The sequence below is a fragment of the Trichomycterus rosablanca genome, chromosome 18, assembly GCF_030014385.1.
Source record: "Trichomycterus rosablanca isolate fTriRos1 chromosome 18, fTriRos1.hap1, whole genome shotgun sequence".
NCBI classification, from domain to species: Eukaryota; Metazoa; Chordata; class Actinopteri; order Siluriformes; family Trichomycteridae; genus Trichomycterus; species Trichomycterus rosablanca.
The window spans coordinates 21,937,332-21,952,377 of record NC_086005.1 but is presented as its reverse complement, the minus strand read 5'-3'; the positions used below and the strand labels follow the sequence as shown (position 1 = coordinate 21,952,377).

Sequence of the window (15,046 nt, the reverse complement as noted above, 5' to 3'; positions counted from 1 at the left end):
GCATGGTTTACATGATATAACACCAAATAATTAGACATTTAATTTTAAAGTATCTCTTTAACAAGATACAATGTAGAAAATCATAAATGGAATAGTGGCACGGTGGTGCAGTCTCCTCATATCAAGTAGGACCTAAGTTTGATTCCCCAGCTAGACATGGGTCCTTTTTGTGAAGTTTGCATGTTCTCCCTGTGTCTGTGTGGGTTTCCTTCGAGTGCTCCTGTTTTTTTTTTAGACAGTCAGTCAGGCCAACTGGATTTACTGGAAATTTACCTAAGTGTTAGTGTTTGTGAATGTGTGTGTGGTGCCTTTATATGTCCTCCTTCCTGGATGTTGGTTTATAAACCACGTTTTGCCTGGAGTCTTTAGTTCTGGATAAAAGATAAAAAAGACACATAGCTTAATATGTGCATCACATTATTGTACAATATTAATTGTGCAACCTATTTTTATATAAACACATTTTTAGAACATCAAAATAAAACCCTTTTTAGACATTTTGCTTGTCTGAGTTCGACCCCCTCCGACACATGTGCAGTATCCGACTGCATCTTTTCACCTGCTCGAGGCGAGTTCATATGCTGATCAGCTTTGTGCACTGAGAGCTACACCTTGATCAGCGCACACTGTTCAGAAGCCATCAACCAGCCAGCAGAGGTCGTGATTTGCTCGGTTATGAGGAGTCCCTATCCTGCTTGTCCTACCCTACGAACAACAGCCAATTATTGTTCATGCAGTCGCCCAGCCCAGCCAGATGGCAGAACTGAGATTCAATACAATGTAATTGAGATCCCAGCTCTGGTGTGCTAGTGTGTTTTACCGCTGCGCCACCTGAGCGAGCTTAAGATTTACAAAAAGTTTTGCAGAACTAGTCTGTTCTTACATTAAAAAAATAGCACTTAAATTTGCATTACATACCTTTTCCGCTGTTGATAAGCATACATGATGAAAGCCAGCAAAGTTAGTGCAAAAAAGACTCCAAAGAGAATGGCCAAAATATCACCTACAAACAGAAAGTCTTTATTAAAACACAACCTATTAACAAATTATTGTTATTAAAGTAATACGGCAGAGGAGTTCTGGCATACCTTTGGACAGTCCATCTATAATGCAAAAAGAAACAGTATTGGAATTTTATTAACCAACAAACATCAGATAAATTACCTTAATAATGGCACAAACATTATTAATGTATTATCTATATGGTCATCTAATCTATAAAATGCCATGTTTATAGAATTTAGCATGAAATATGAGTGGACCAAAATTTTTTAATCTTGATTTGTTAAATGAAGCGCAGTTGGCACACCTACACAATAATATCAACAATTCTGTAATAACACTGAACTGCGTTGTATATAGCACTGTTAAAGGATGTTTAGTCGTTTATTAGCCAATTAAATATATGTTAATGTTTGGTTGTCCAACCTGATTGTATTTTTAAAGATAATTTGAAAAAAAATTTAAACACGGAAAAATAAGTTACACTGTTTTGGAACATTCCACAATAAGCAGGTGAATTGGTAACAGGAGGATTTACCAAAGGTTCAGAAAAGTGCACAGCAAGAAGTTTTTTTTATCATCTACCATACATAATATTTTGAAAATGTTCAGGTAATCCTAAGAAATCTGACAGAGCAAGGCCAAAAACCATTGTTATATGTTGCCTTTTTGACCACATTTTGCAGTAACATCAAATATGCAAATCTGTATATGTGCAAGTAAAAAATCTCCTTTGTGATGCCAGACATTGTCATTCGTTTTAACACAAAGTTTTTGACAAATTACACATGAACAGTGTATATACACACAATGATAATTTTATAAAATTAACTAAAATGTAACTAATTTTTGGTATGAAAGATACTCTAACATTGGGGGTACGGGTATGGGGCTTGGGTCGCAGGACTAAATATGTAAATAATTGCACTGCATCTTGAGTTATTTGGGACACTTGGGGACATTTTTTAATGTGTCTTACTTGCACTCACTTTACTGTGGTGTTCTGAAAGAGATTTCCAAATAAACTGCCACAAACAACTTTGTAACATTCTGAAGATTTTTAATGTGGCTAAAAAGCAACATGTGTTATGATACTTTTACTCTTTATATATACTACACAAATACTGTATTGGTGTGTCATGATAATATCCCATTATAACAAACAAATACTTACCATTTGATCCACTTGTTTTAACCCTTGTAATAGTTTCTTTTGAAAATGGCACACCTGCATTAGGACCTGTTAAATATCAGTAATCCCATTAACATGAGTTTACTATAGGGGCATTAACCACAAACAACAAACCAATATTAATGTGCACATTTTGTAAGCAAATAAAAAGCAAAACTATTGCAAGAAATGTATTAATTGTGCAATAAAACATGAATACTAAGTATACTACAATGCTATTAAATGAGTAAAACATTAAATACATTTAAAAAAGTCACTAAAAGTGTGCTATTATAAGCTATTAAAGGAGAAATAAAGGTGGGAAAAAGGGAAAACTAATGCACTCACCCTGAACAGTGGGTAACCTAGTAAAAGAGGCCAGCACTCGTCTTTCATTAAGAGGCTGTGGAACTCGAAAGTTTTTGGACAGGAGCTGATTTTGCCCTGCTGTCAACGAGTCCTCCAGAGCAGCCAGCTGGGTGATGACAACAATATCTTTACCACATGTAATTCTATACCATTTTTATTAAACAAAGTTTTAATTACGCAGAGCTTATCAGGGCAATACCCTGACATGCAGTATAGTAAACAAGCAACAATGAAAAACACCAACCTGTCTCCTCGAGACACTGATTGTGTCATTAAACAGTGTCCAGTTTACTGACTGGAAACATGGTGGAGTTGTCAGGGAACCAGTGTACCTATAAAAATTTTGCAAGCTGTTTGGCAGCAGGTGACGGATATTAAAACCTGGGATCTGAGCGTTTGTCTCTGTAAAGAACAAAATTTATAGCCAGTTTATATTACCATGTTAATTAAGGTTCAAGACCATTTTATGTTACTTCAGATTGCGATCAAAAGTAAATATGAGAAATACACAAGTAGTCACAAGTATTTGAGTCTTATTTAGTGTATATAAATTCTTTAAAGATTACCTTGTACACTAATGTTTTTAAGTACAGACAGAATGTTTCCATAGTTTTCATTCTCGTGAAGACCAATCTGTAATAGAAGGTACATAAATATTAGGTTAAAGAACACTCACTCACTTTCTTAACCGCTTATCCAGTCGTGGAGGGGTGCTGAAGCCTATCCCAGCTTTTTATTGGGCGTAAGGCACACAGTAACACCTTGGACGGGGCGCCAGTCCATCGTAGGGCAGACACACACACACACACATTCATCTATAGGGCAATTCAATGTCTCCAATTAACCTGACTGCATGTTTTTGGACTGTGGGAGGAAACCCACACAGACACGGGGAGACCTTCTTGCTGTGAGGCGACAGTGCTACCCGAGCCGACCGAGCCACCGTGCTGCCCAGGTTAAGTAACAATACATTAGTATTTCTTTTTTTCTGAAACACTAATGACAATCACCTAGAAATATTACAATACATTCATGGACACTAGTCTCCTTCATTAGCGCTATAGAATTGTTGTTCTTCATTAAGATCTGACTCTGATATTTAGTGTTCCAATACATCCCAAAAGTGTTGGATGGAGCTGAGTCCAGGTATGTGTTAGAAATCTCTTTTCAAAGCCTCACAAATCTGTAAGCATGCTGTTCTTTACATTGTCATTGTATGATCTTAAATAAAATGAGTTTAGCCCAAGCTATCAAAAACAGCCCATGTCCCCCAACATTGTGTTGACTTTTCAAAACCGACTACCAAGTGTGTGTTATTACTCCAAAAACCAGAGTCAAACAGCATTTACACCATTCCTGCTGTCTCTCTGCATTGTTTATGGTGATCTGGTTTGTAGCTCTTAACAAACAGTCCACGTGGTCATACTATTTTCAAAGACTTTATAACATTCATGATTATGTAGCGTGTGTTACAACTAAGGCCAGATATGTTTTATTAAGTATTAAGATCTTGTTCTATGAGCTGGAGTAGCCTACTGCTATTGAGCCTTAGTTGTTGCTCTTAAAAATAACTTGTTGACCAGGTCTACAGGTCAACTAGCAAACCAGATTTATCCAACCATGAAGTAGTAATGCTGGAACAGGAAAACGTATTCAAATTGTTGTCACAAAGTTGGAGGCATATAGTTAGTTCATACGATTGATTTTATACACCTGTTAGCAGTGGGTGTATCTAAAACACTTGAACTCAGTAATAATTGGGGGTGTACAAATAGAGACTCTGCATTCTTTTAACATGGCACTGTTATGAGATCCATTCTCCTGTCAGGGTTTATTGTCTATGGAGAATTTACATTGGTGTGCCTTATTTTATATACACAATGTAAGGTCTGACAGAATCATCCTGGTACCTAACATCAGTCAGGGTACCGTTGGCTATCATGAGGAAGTTTGTGTGACCCTCCAAAGATATGCCTCCCCAGACCATCAATGATCCACCTCCAAATCAGTCATACTGAATAATGGACACACAGGTGAAGTCCATGCATTGTCAGACTCTTCCACGTCTGTCAAATTCTGGTGTTCTCTGAGCTGCATGGTGCTGGACTGTGAGCACAGGCCCCACTAGAGGACGTCATGCCCCCATCCCACCCTCATGGATTCTGTTTCTGACAGTGAAGGTCATTTGCAGTACGATTCCTGTTGCTTCTCGTACAAAGGCCTAAAGGGGCTGCTGGGCTGCCTCATGATACCAGTAATGACAAGGACAATCATTTACACCAAAGAAGCTGAAACTGATTCACAACAGCTTTTGATGCCTAACTGGACAGACTAATATCCCTGAAGTCTAATTGACTTGGTGTTATATTGTGTTCTTAAAAAACAGACTGCAGGAGTTTATGGAGTAGGTGCTGTAATGAGGTGAGCTCCAAGTGTTAGTACTCAGGTGATTTGGAATGCTGTGGTCACACACTTTCTGGGGCTCTTGGATTGCAGTTCATTAAAGAAGTCTTCCTTTTGAGCAGTTGAGGATACTGTTGATGAAATTCCGCCTCTAGGAAAAGGTCTAGGACATCCCTGACTGGAGCCATCCCCCTCTCCTGTGGGAAAGCTCATACAGTGTATGTGGGTTCTATGTCCACTAGGAATGTAGGTGATAATGTGTCTTCGGGAACAGCTTCCTGCAGGAAATGGGGAGACACTAATGTGGGATGGTAATTGAAGTCCATAAATCACCCTGTTGACACATTTAATGATTTGAAATGGTCTTATGACACTGGGTAAAAGTTTACAAATACCTAACTGGTCCCTGAGTGCTTTCCACACATGGGAAGTAAATTGTTCAATACACTCAGAAACAATGTCCTCAGGTAATCCATAGCAGCAGAAGACATGTTGAAACAGAATTTCAGCCATCTAGTAGGCCGTAGGGAGAACTGGAGGAGAAATTAAGACCACCGAGAGGTACATCCAGGACCTTTGAGAATGGGCAGAGGTTCCAGGGTGCTAGCAGAAAGTATGTTTTTGCTTGGGCACAAAAAGAACATGAGACAAATTTATGTACATCTCAATGCATAATTGGCCACCAGTTTCTGCCTCACAGGAGTTGGCAGGTTTTAGTGACGGCTGGTTGGTCTGTAGCTAAAGAACTTTTGGTCTAAGGACATACACCTTCTTGGTGGGAATATTACAGGGTCTGGTATCTCCTGCTCCTTCTTCAACAATCTCCTGTCGATATTCCAGAGGACTGGATGAACAGGGTCAGGGTCATGTGAGATAATTGCTTTGCTATTCTTGGATCCACTTCTGTAGGACACAGTGGACAAGAACTGAGTGTGGAAAAAAAGAGTCCATCTGGCTTGGTGAGGGGAAAGGTGTTGGTCTTTTTTTATGTCTTCCAAGTACTTATACAGTACATTTTAAATAACATGAATAAATGGAAAGCCCCTTCTTGTCAGTGAAGTCACAAAGGGAGGTAATACATTTACATTCCTGATCCAAAGTGATTTGCAGTGGATACTGATACAATGCAAGCAATTGAAGGTTAAGGGTCTTGCTTAGGGGTCCAACACTGGCAACTTGGCAGAGGTGGGGTAAACCCCCTGTAGTAGTTGGCAAATCCTATGAACCACTGGTGCCACAAAACAGTCCACGCGTAAAGAGTCCAGGAAGAGTACATAACCCAAGATAAAGACAGTAGACACATGGAACTGACAGATGATATTAGGTTATGCATCTGGACCATGGAATGTTGTTGGGACTGAAAAACAGAAGGGTATGGTTTTAAGATGTTGGGGCTCAACATGAAGGGATAATGGGACTGTTTGGAGATTTACTTCATCTGACCCCAAATGGCCCTTCATCTAATGCCTGGATCTTGATATGTAGAATTAAAATTCTTACATGGATCTTAATACCAGTTGCTCCATAGTTCAAGGTGTGGAAGGTGAAATGACTTACCCCAATGAGTCCTCCCAACACAGCGAGTCCATCTGGTTTGCTTGCAGCCACTGAGATATTGGGGTATTTGGAGTTATAATGAACCACATGGATCTTAAACACAGAAATGAGAAATTATGAGGCTTTGTTGTATTTTAAATATACTGTACATAATGCTAACCATACTCAAGGTCAACCTAGTTTGTGTAAACACAGTGTAACAGTGTAACTGTATATAACTACATAATTTGACTACGCTCACCTCAGCAGGGAAGTGAACATTATCGACGGTGTGCTCTGAGCCAGGAGTATCAACAGCGCCCCAGTGAAAATGAAGCTGGGCAGCCAGATAGATCTGATCAAATCCTTTCACTATGCGCATAGTGTTGGGCAAAGAAAGCTGCACTAATGAAAAAAAACAAAGACGTGTGCTATTATTATGAATTATTTTAATGTATTTTCATATTAACCTTATGAACATAGACTAATACTGGACTTACATGTGTGACCGTTGTTAAGCAGTGTCAGACCAGGGTGACCTGTTAGATCATACCCGTCCAGTATTATAGCAGGCAGACTGGGATCATATACTGACTTGCTAGTCTCAATGTCAATGGGAGACTGAGATTTTCCACTGCAGTCTTGGAAAGCACTCGACCACGAGCTCTGATCTGAGAGACAAAATGGCAATCATTGACGTTGTAATGTTGGTATTACGTTAATTATAAAACACTGGCATGAATAGTGGTATGAGGGGAGTCATAGGAAGAGGGCCAAGACGTCAGAGAAATTCAGATAAGTTATTCATTAATGTAGTAAAACTGAGGTAAGCAAATCTAAATGATCCAGTTTAACAGGATATAATGTAAAAGAGGAACTGTCTTGCAGTTTCTGTGGTAGATGACATTGAACTTTTTTTTTTTATTACAGATGCTTAGCAGTAAGAAGGAACAAGTACATTATTAGTATATTTTAATTACATTTACAGATATCAGTACTTTATGAGAACTGAACAAACCAAATCCAGATGACAACTGGATTAGTTCAGTTTTTATATTTTAGGTTAGATCGGGTTTCAATTATACAATTCCAGGTATAGATAACTGACACGTTTCCAAAGCTTTAGAGTTCTAATTATCCAGTTTGGTTCAGTTGTTTGTTGCTTTGGATAAATATGGTTTAAAGGTAATATATTTTACCTGGAGGGTTGGGGTCCAAAGCTCTGCCAATAAAACATTTTGCTATAATTGACAAATGAGACACTTCCAATTCAACCCTTTTTAATACCAAAATTATATTAAGATTGTGTCACACCTTTATCATTTTGTACAACACCAAATCAGAAAAAGTTGGGACAGTATGGCAAATGCAAATAAAATAAAAATGCAGTGTTCTCTACATTAACTTTGACTTTTATTTGATTGCAGACAGTTTGAACTCAAGATATTTCATGTTTTGTCTGCTCAACTTCATTTAATTTGTTAATATACCTCCATTCCTGCATTTCGCCCATAATCTTTGATCCCTCAAATGGCACTACATCCCTGGGCTCTGAGGCATCTAGGATGGACCATCACACAATGGAAATGTGTATTGTGGTCAGATGAATCAGCATTCCAGCTTTTTTGGAAAAAATGGACACTGTGTGCTCCGGACCAAAGACAAAAATGACCATCCAGACTGTTTTCAGAAACAAGTCCGAAAGCCAGGGTCTGTCATGGTATGGGGCTGTGTCAGTGCCCTTGGCAAAGGTCATTTACACTTCTGTGATGGCAACATGTGCTGCCTTCAAGACGTCGTCTTTTCCAGGGACGTCCATGCATTTTTCAATAAGACAATGCAAAACCACATGCTGCATACATTACAAAGGCATGGCTGTGGAAGAAGAGAGGGCCTGCAGTCCTGACCTGTCCCCAATAGAGAATGTGTGGAAAATTTTCAAACAAAAAAATGTGACAACGACGACCCCATACATCTTAAGACGTGTTTGGAGGAAGAATGGGACAAAATAAAAGCTGAAACACTAAATCACTTGGTATCCTCGGTGCCAAAACGTTCTTTAAGTGTGATGAAAAAGAAAGGCAACATTATAAAGTGGTAAATGCTTTACTGTCCCAACTTTTTTTGGAATGTGTTGCAGGCCTGAAATGCAGGAATGGATGTTTATTAATAAATGAAATGAAGTTGAGCAGACAAAACATGAAATATCTCAGGTTCATCCTGTCTGCAATCAAATAAAAGTCAAAGTAAATGTAAGGAACTCTGTGTTTTTTTATTATTTACATTTTCCATGCTGTCCCAAGTAATTATTAGGCACAAACGTTATCACAGTATCAAACTGTGACAGCTATTATCCAGTGTTTGTGCAATTAATAACTAATGTATACCAAATCTGTGATCATAAAGTGCCACAAATAATCACACAGTTCCTTTAAATCTCATCACTTCTTAAAACAATCGTGGATTAAAGAATGTCAATCATTAATTCAAGGTTAAGTAGAATTTTTGTTCCAACATGCAAATGTGCCCTACATTGCCAAAGGTCAAACATACAGTATATCACAAATCTAATAGACATTTTTATGTTGCTTCTGGGATGAATCATAAATTTTGTTAAGACTTAATGTAAGCAAATTACTGTAGCTGTCAAGTAGTGCCTATGAGCTAATTCCTATTCCTGGCAAACATCTTCTGTTTGGGTTAACTAACCTACTGATTTCTTTTATTTATTTATTAGGACTTGAACGTCATGTTTTACACACTTTGGTTACATTCATGACAGTTACAGGTTAATGTCAAACACAGTCATGGACAATTTTGTATCTCCAATTCACCTCACTTGGATGTCTTTGGATTGTGGAAGGAAAACGGAGGAAACCCATGCAGACACGTGGAGAATATGCAAACTCCACACAGAAAGGACCCGGACAGTGCTACCCACTGAGCCTCTGTGCCTCCCACCTAACCTACTGATACTAACCTTCACCTACCTATTTCCTAATAGACTTTGTTGTTTTATGCATTTTCATAATTTCCACGAAGTTGGAAGCATATAATTTTGAAATGTCATTATATGCTGTAGCTTTAAGATTTCCTATTAGCAAGGATACCAAAACAAGCTATCTAAACAGCCCTAGACCATATCCTCCCAGAACTTAACAATTGGCATTATGGAAGGCAACTGTAATGTTCCTTAAGGAAGCTTCTTCACTTCACTTTCTAAACCGTATATTAGGGTTAGGATGTGGCAATTAACAACTGTTAAACTGCAGGAGCTATCCCAGCTTTTCAATGGGCGCAAGGCACACAGTAACACCCTGGACGGGGTGCCAGTCCATCGCAGGGCACACACAGACACACAGACACACAGACACACAGACACACAGACACACAGACACACAGACAGACATCCATTCACCTATAGGGCAATTCAGTGTCTCCAATTAACCTGACATGCAAACATGCAAACTCCGCACAGAAAGGACCCGGACCGCCCCGCCTGGGGATCAAACACAGGACCTTCTTGCTGTGAGGCGACAGTGCTACCCACCGAGCCACCGTGCCGCCCTCTTTAAGGAAGCAACAAACCACATTCATGAGTAAGATTGAAAAGATAAGGAACAAATTTTTTTATTTGGAAAACATTTACACTTCTCTACAGTCCAATAGGACATGCTTTACACCACTCTGCTTGACACTAGCTGTGAAGCTATATTAGGCTTGTGTGTCATGAAAAACCTAGTCCATGTCCTTTTAGATGAACAATTATTCTTATCAGGTTTCAAACTTGCTGGCAACAAAAAAGTGGCAATAAACAACCACTTTACTATAACAAAATGTATCAGGGCAGCTTCAGCAGAGCTTAAATTTTCTTAATTTTTTTTTAAAGAATTTAATATAATGTATTCTGCCAGCGTTTATCTGTCAAGTAATAATAATATAATGTAAATTTACCATTATAGCCCCAGTGATGTCCATGTGAAGATCCTGTAAAGACATTACAGACAAACATTAGACAAAGTTCCTGATTCTAAATAAGAGTCATTCACAGGTGCTCAAGGGAAATGTACTCTCAGTCAAGTTTTTCGAGTCAGCACACTTGCACAATTCCCTCTTCTTCCAACTGAAAGAATGAAGCCATTATGTTTCCCAGTGTAAGCCCAGAAGTTTGCTAGCCACCAGGGCTCCAGGAAGTATTGTTAGGTTACATGGTGGCTAGTGATACAGTTTCGGATCAGACTTTTAGGCTGGTACATAAAAATGACCAAGAAAAATAGGTAGAATTTGTCACAAGAAAAGAACCAACTAAAAAAAAGAAAGAGACTGTATTCTGTAAAAGATTCAAACATGTATGTATGTTTTAAAACTGCAGTTCATGCAACTTAAATGCATCAAAACTCACAACTGCCAAATATTTGCTAGTTTTAATTTGATTTAACAGTTGAGAAAAAAACATGACCATCAGGGATCACATTTCTTACTTTCACATTTCTTAATTCATGAGTCCAGCAAATTGTTTTCTTTATGTAAACATTTAAAATAAAATACATTACATACTTACATACATATTATATAAAACACAGTATTAATATATTTAAAAAAGGTAAGCACATGTTTTATCAATTTTGTATCTCCAATTCACCTCACTTGCATGTCTTTGGACTGTGGGAGGAAACCGGAGCACCTAGAGGAAAAGAGGAAACCCACGCAGACATGGGGAGAACATGCAAACTCCACACAGAAAGGACCCGGACCGCCCCACCTGAGGATCGAACCCAGGACCTTCTTGCTTTGAGGCCACCGTGCCGCCCTGTAAAGTTGTTTCAACATTAAGCAGAGAACTATAAAAAAGCTGTGTTAGGATATGGGGTATTTATAGAGAAAAGAACACAAAAGATATACACTGATCAGCCATAACATTAAAACCACCTCCTTGTATTTACACTCACTGTCCATTTTATCAGCTCCGCTTACCATAGAGAAGCACTTTGTAGTTCTACAATTACTGACTGTAGTCCATCTGTTTCTCTACATACTTTTTTAGCCTGCTTTCACCCTGTTCTTCAATGGTCAGGACTCTCCCAGGACCACCACAGAGCAGGTATTATTGGGTGGTGGATCATTCTCAGCTCTGCAGTGACACTGACATGGTGGTGGTCGGTTAGTGTATGTTGTGCTGGTATGAGTGGATCAGACACAGCAATGCTAATGGAGTTTTTACTCCTACCTAGTTGGTCCACCTTGTAGATGTAAAGTCAGAGACGATCGCCGTTTGAGTTGGTCATCATCTAGACCTTCATCAGTGGTCATAGGACGCTGCCCACAGGGCGCTGTTGGCTGGATGTTTTTGATTGGTGAACTATTCTCAATCCAGCAGTGACAGTGAGGTGTTTAAAACCTATCAGCATTGCTGTGTCTGATCCAAGTGAAAAATTATAATAAATGATGCAGTACTAGATCACTTATACCAATGTTGTATAACTACGAAGAAGTGTGTCCAGACCTTTAGATACAGTCACTGTGTTCAAGTATTAAAGAAAAGGCAGAAATTAGCAGAAGTAACAGAGAAAGTAAAAATAATCATGCAAGTAAAAAAAACCACCATGTTCTTAAAGCAAGAAATCAAGATTAGAAATACTTGATCACAATTCCGGCTGGTTAATATGTTTGTATTTGATATGCATTACTTATTTACTGTACAACCTCATTTATCAGGAATAATGTTTTTGGTAGCTGCAGATTAGACATGCATGAACAACCTTCCTCAGTTTATGCCAAAACATCTCAGTTGGGTCATTTTAGACCATTCTGTCATTCATGTACTGGTGTGTTTCGGGTTCCTGGGTCAATCCACTTAGGGTATGTTTATCTGAGATGAGAGGACACCAGGATATGCAGAAAAATTGTGGTGAAGGTTGTTTTGCACTTATGTGTTTCCTCTAACATAGTGAAGTGCACTTGGCTCTAAAAAGCTGTCTTATCTATTCAAAAACACTGTTCCTAAAACATTGTGGGACATGCAGGTGTTTTTTTGCAACCATGGTACGTGCAGAAATGTTTTGGAGAGCAGGTGTTATTCTTTTAGTGGATACATGAACAGTAGTAGGAAATTTCTGCTTTTCTCAATAGGATCTTTGCAAGACTTAATCTTCTCTTAAGTTAGCAACTACTGAAATACATTATATTACATTATTTTGTTACTGGGCATTTGAAATTAAGACAAATAAGACTTAAGGCGGAGTGGTGGGGCCTAAACTCTCTGATCAGTAGCATAATGCATTTACTCACTCACTTTCTTAACCGCTTATCCAATCAGGGTCACGAGGAGGTGCTGGAGCCTATCCCAGCTTTTCAATGGGCGCAAGGCACACAGTAACACCCTGGACGGGGCACCAGTCCATCACAGGGCAGACACACACATAAACACACACACGCCCATTCACCTATAGGGCAATTCAGTGTCTCCAATTAACCTGACTGCATGTTTTTGGACTGTGGGAGGACACCGGAGCTCTCGGAGGAAACCCACGCAGACACGGGGAGAACATGCAAACTCCACACAGAAAGGACCCGGACCGCCCCACCTGGGGATGGAACCCAGGAACTTCTTGCTGTGAGGCGACAGTGCTACCCACTGAGCCACCGTGCCACCCATAGTGCATTTATTGCATTTACATTTTTTAGGTTTAATCTTCTGTATAGTTATTATTTTAAAGTCTTACAAAATTAGTTTAATTGGGTCTTGGTTTACACTGATGTGCTATTTTATTATGCATGGCACCTCTACAACCCACACCTCTAATTTAATCGAATTCTTTTAAACACCCGACTTTTTAGAACAGATACAACTGACTTTTTTATGTAATGTTTTGTGTTCTATTATGTGTTTGAACATAGATCATATTGAGCCATCATAACAGACATTCATTCTTTGACTGTTTTAGCACTTTATCCTGGTTAGGGTCGTGGTGGGACGATTCATTGGGCAAAACGCACCAGGCTGCCTTCCTGCTGTGAGGCGATAGTGCTACCAAATAATTGCTCCAAAATTATGGAATGCACTACCCAACTTTTTAAGATCTGCAGATTCTGTAGATTCTTTTAAAAAACAACTAAAGACTTATCTTTTCAAGCAGGCATTTGTATAATGTTGAATGAATTATTTATTTATTTTATTTTTTATTATTTTTTATTATTGTTTATTGTTTATTATATAGAGGAGCGTATATATTTTGTAATGCAATGTTTTTGTAAAGCACTTTGTGATTCTTATCTGTGAAAAGTGCTATATAAATAAATTTTACTTACTTACTTACCAAGTGCACCACTGTGCCATAAATAATGTAATAAATTAAGTAAATAATGCTGAAATTTAGGGAACACCAAAAGGCTCAGCAACCTTATCTGACATTCATATTAGAAAACATAGTTCTGTAGTGGTAGTGTAGTCCAGCCTAAACTGTAAGCCAATTGAGCCTAAATTTATTATTAAAGTCAGCACACATACAACACAGTATACATACTTCATACTTGAATAGTCTGTTAAAAGAAGATTAATTCTCTGCTGGTCCAAGTCCAGCATTTCCACTTTAGTGATAAGCTGAACTAATCAAGCAGAAACGGGACGTCTGGTGTCAAATCAGTGTAAACTCAGTGATTCCCACTGAAGAGAGGTCACCCAGCTTGATAAGTTTACGGCATGTCCACAACTGCAAATACAGCCAGATTTCACCAACATAAGTTTCACAACTAGCAAAAAAACCTCACCCACGCCACAGTGAATAAGCAACTAACATCATAATGAATATGCTGGTGACTATCAACTCTCTGACTATTACAAATCTGACTAAAACAAAATTCCTAGCACAAGTCATGAGTAGAAATTCTGATCTGTGCAGTTTTTGTGTGTTGCCATGGACCGTCCGCCCCAGTATATTCAAAGTGTTCAGTTATGCAATGCTTACTTCCATATTTTTGGCATAGAATAATCCAATTTAAATACAAATTCAGAATTTCATTTAGTAAATGTCTGACATTAACGTGCTATTGTGATATTAACAAGATATTTGCGAACATTTATTGTTTGTAGTCTGCATTGTTGGTCTTTCCAGGTTCATCTATACAAAACCACCTCCTTGTTTCTACACTTACTGTCCATTTTATCAGCTCCACTTACCATATAGAAGCACTTTGTAGTTCTACAATTACTGAGTGTAGTCCATCTGTTTCTCTACATACTTTTTAAACCTGCTTTCACCCTGTTCTTCAATGGTCAGGACCACCACAGAGCAGGTATTATTTGGGTGGTGGATCATTCTCAGCACTTCACTGACACTGACATGGTGGTGGTGTGATAGTGTGTGTTGTGCTGGTATGAGTGGATCAGACACAGCAACGCTGCTGGAGTTTTTAAACACCTCACTGCTGGACTGAGAATAGTCCACCAACCAAAAATATCCAGCACACAGCGCCCCATGGGCAGCGTCCTGTGACCACTGATGAAGGTCTAGAAGATGACCAACTCAAACAGCAGCAATAGATGAGCGATCGTCTCTGACTTTACAT

The 15,046-nt window shown here is 38.7% G+C and overlaps 1 protein-coding gene across 1 annotated transcript in view; it reads right to left on the bottom strand.

Moving 5' to 3' along the window:
• LOC134332213 (m7GpppN-mRNA hydrolase-like) overlaps positions 1-15,046 on the bottom strand; it is a 31,925-nt gene continuing 16,879 nt past the window's right edge. Inside the window, exons 12-22 of the mRNA XM_063013763.1 lie at positions 10,436-10,468; positions 6,982-7,152; positions 6,744-6,886; positions 6,503-6,595; positions 3,109-3,175; positions 2,787-2,944; positions 2,522-2,648; positions 2,177-2,242; positions 1,089-1,103; positions 919-1,003; positions 1-371 (exon numbers count right to left, since the gene is read on the bottom strand). Of these exons, the coding sequence (XP_062869833.1) occupies positions 311-371; positions 919-1,003; positions 1,089-1,103; positions 2,177-2,242; positions 2,522-2,648; positions 2,787-2,944; positions 3,109-3,175; positions 6,503-6,595; positions 6,744-6,886; positions 6,982-7,152; positions 10,436-10,468 (1,019 nt within the window). The 3' untranslated portion in view covers positions 1-310. The remainder of the gene's footprint in view (positions 372-918; positions 1,004-1,088; positions 1,104-2,176; positions 2,243-2,521; positions 2,649-2,786; positions 2,945-3,108; positions 3,176-6,502; positions 6,596-6,743; positions 6,887-6,981; positions 7,153-10,435; positions 10,469-15,046) is intronic.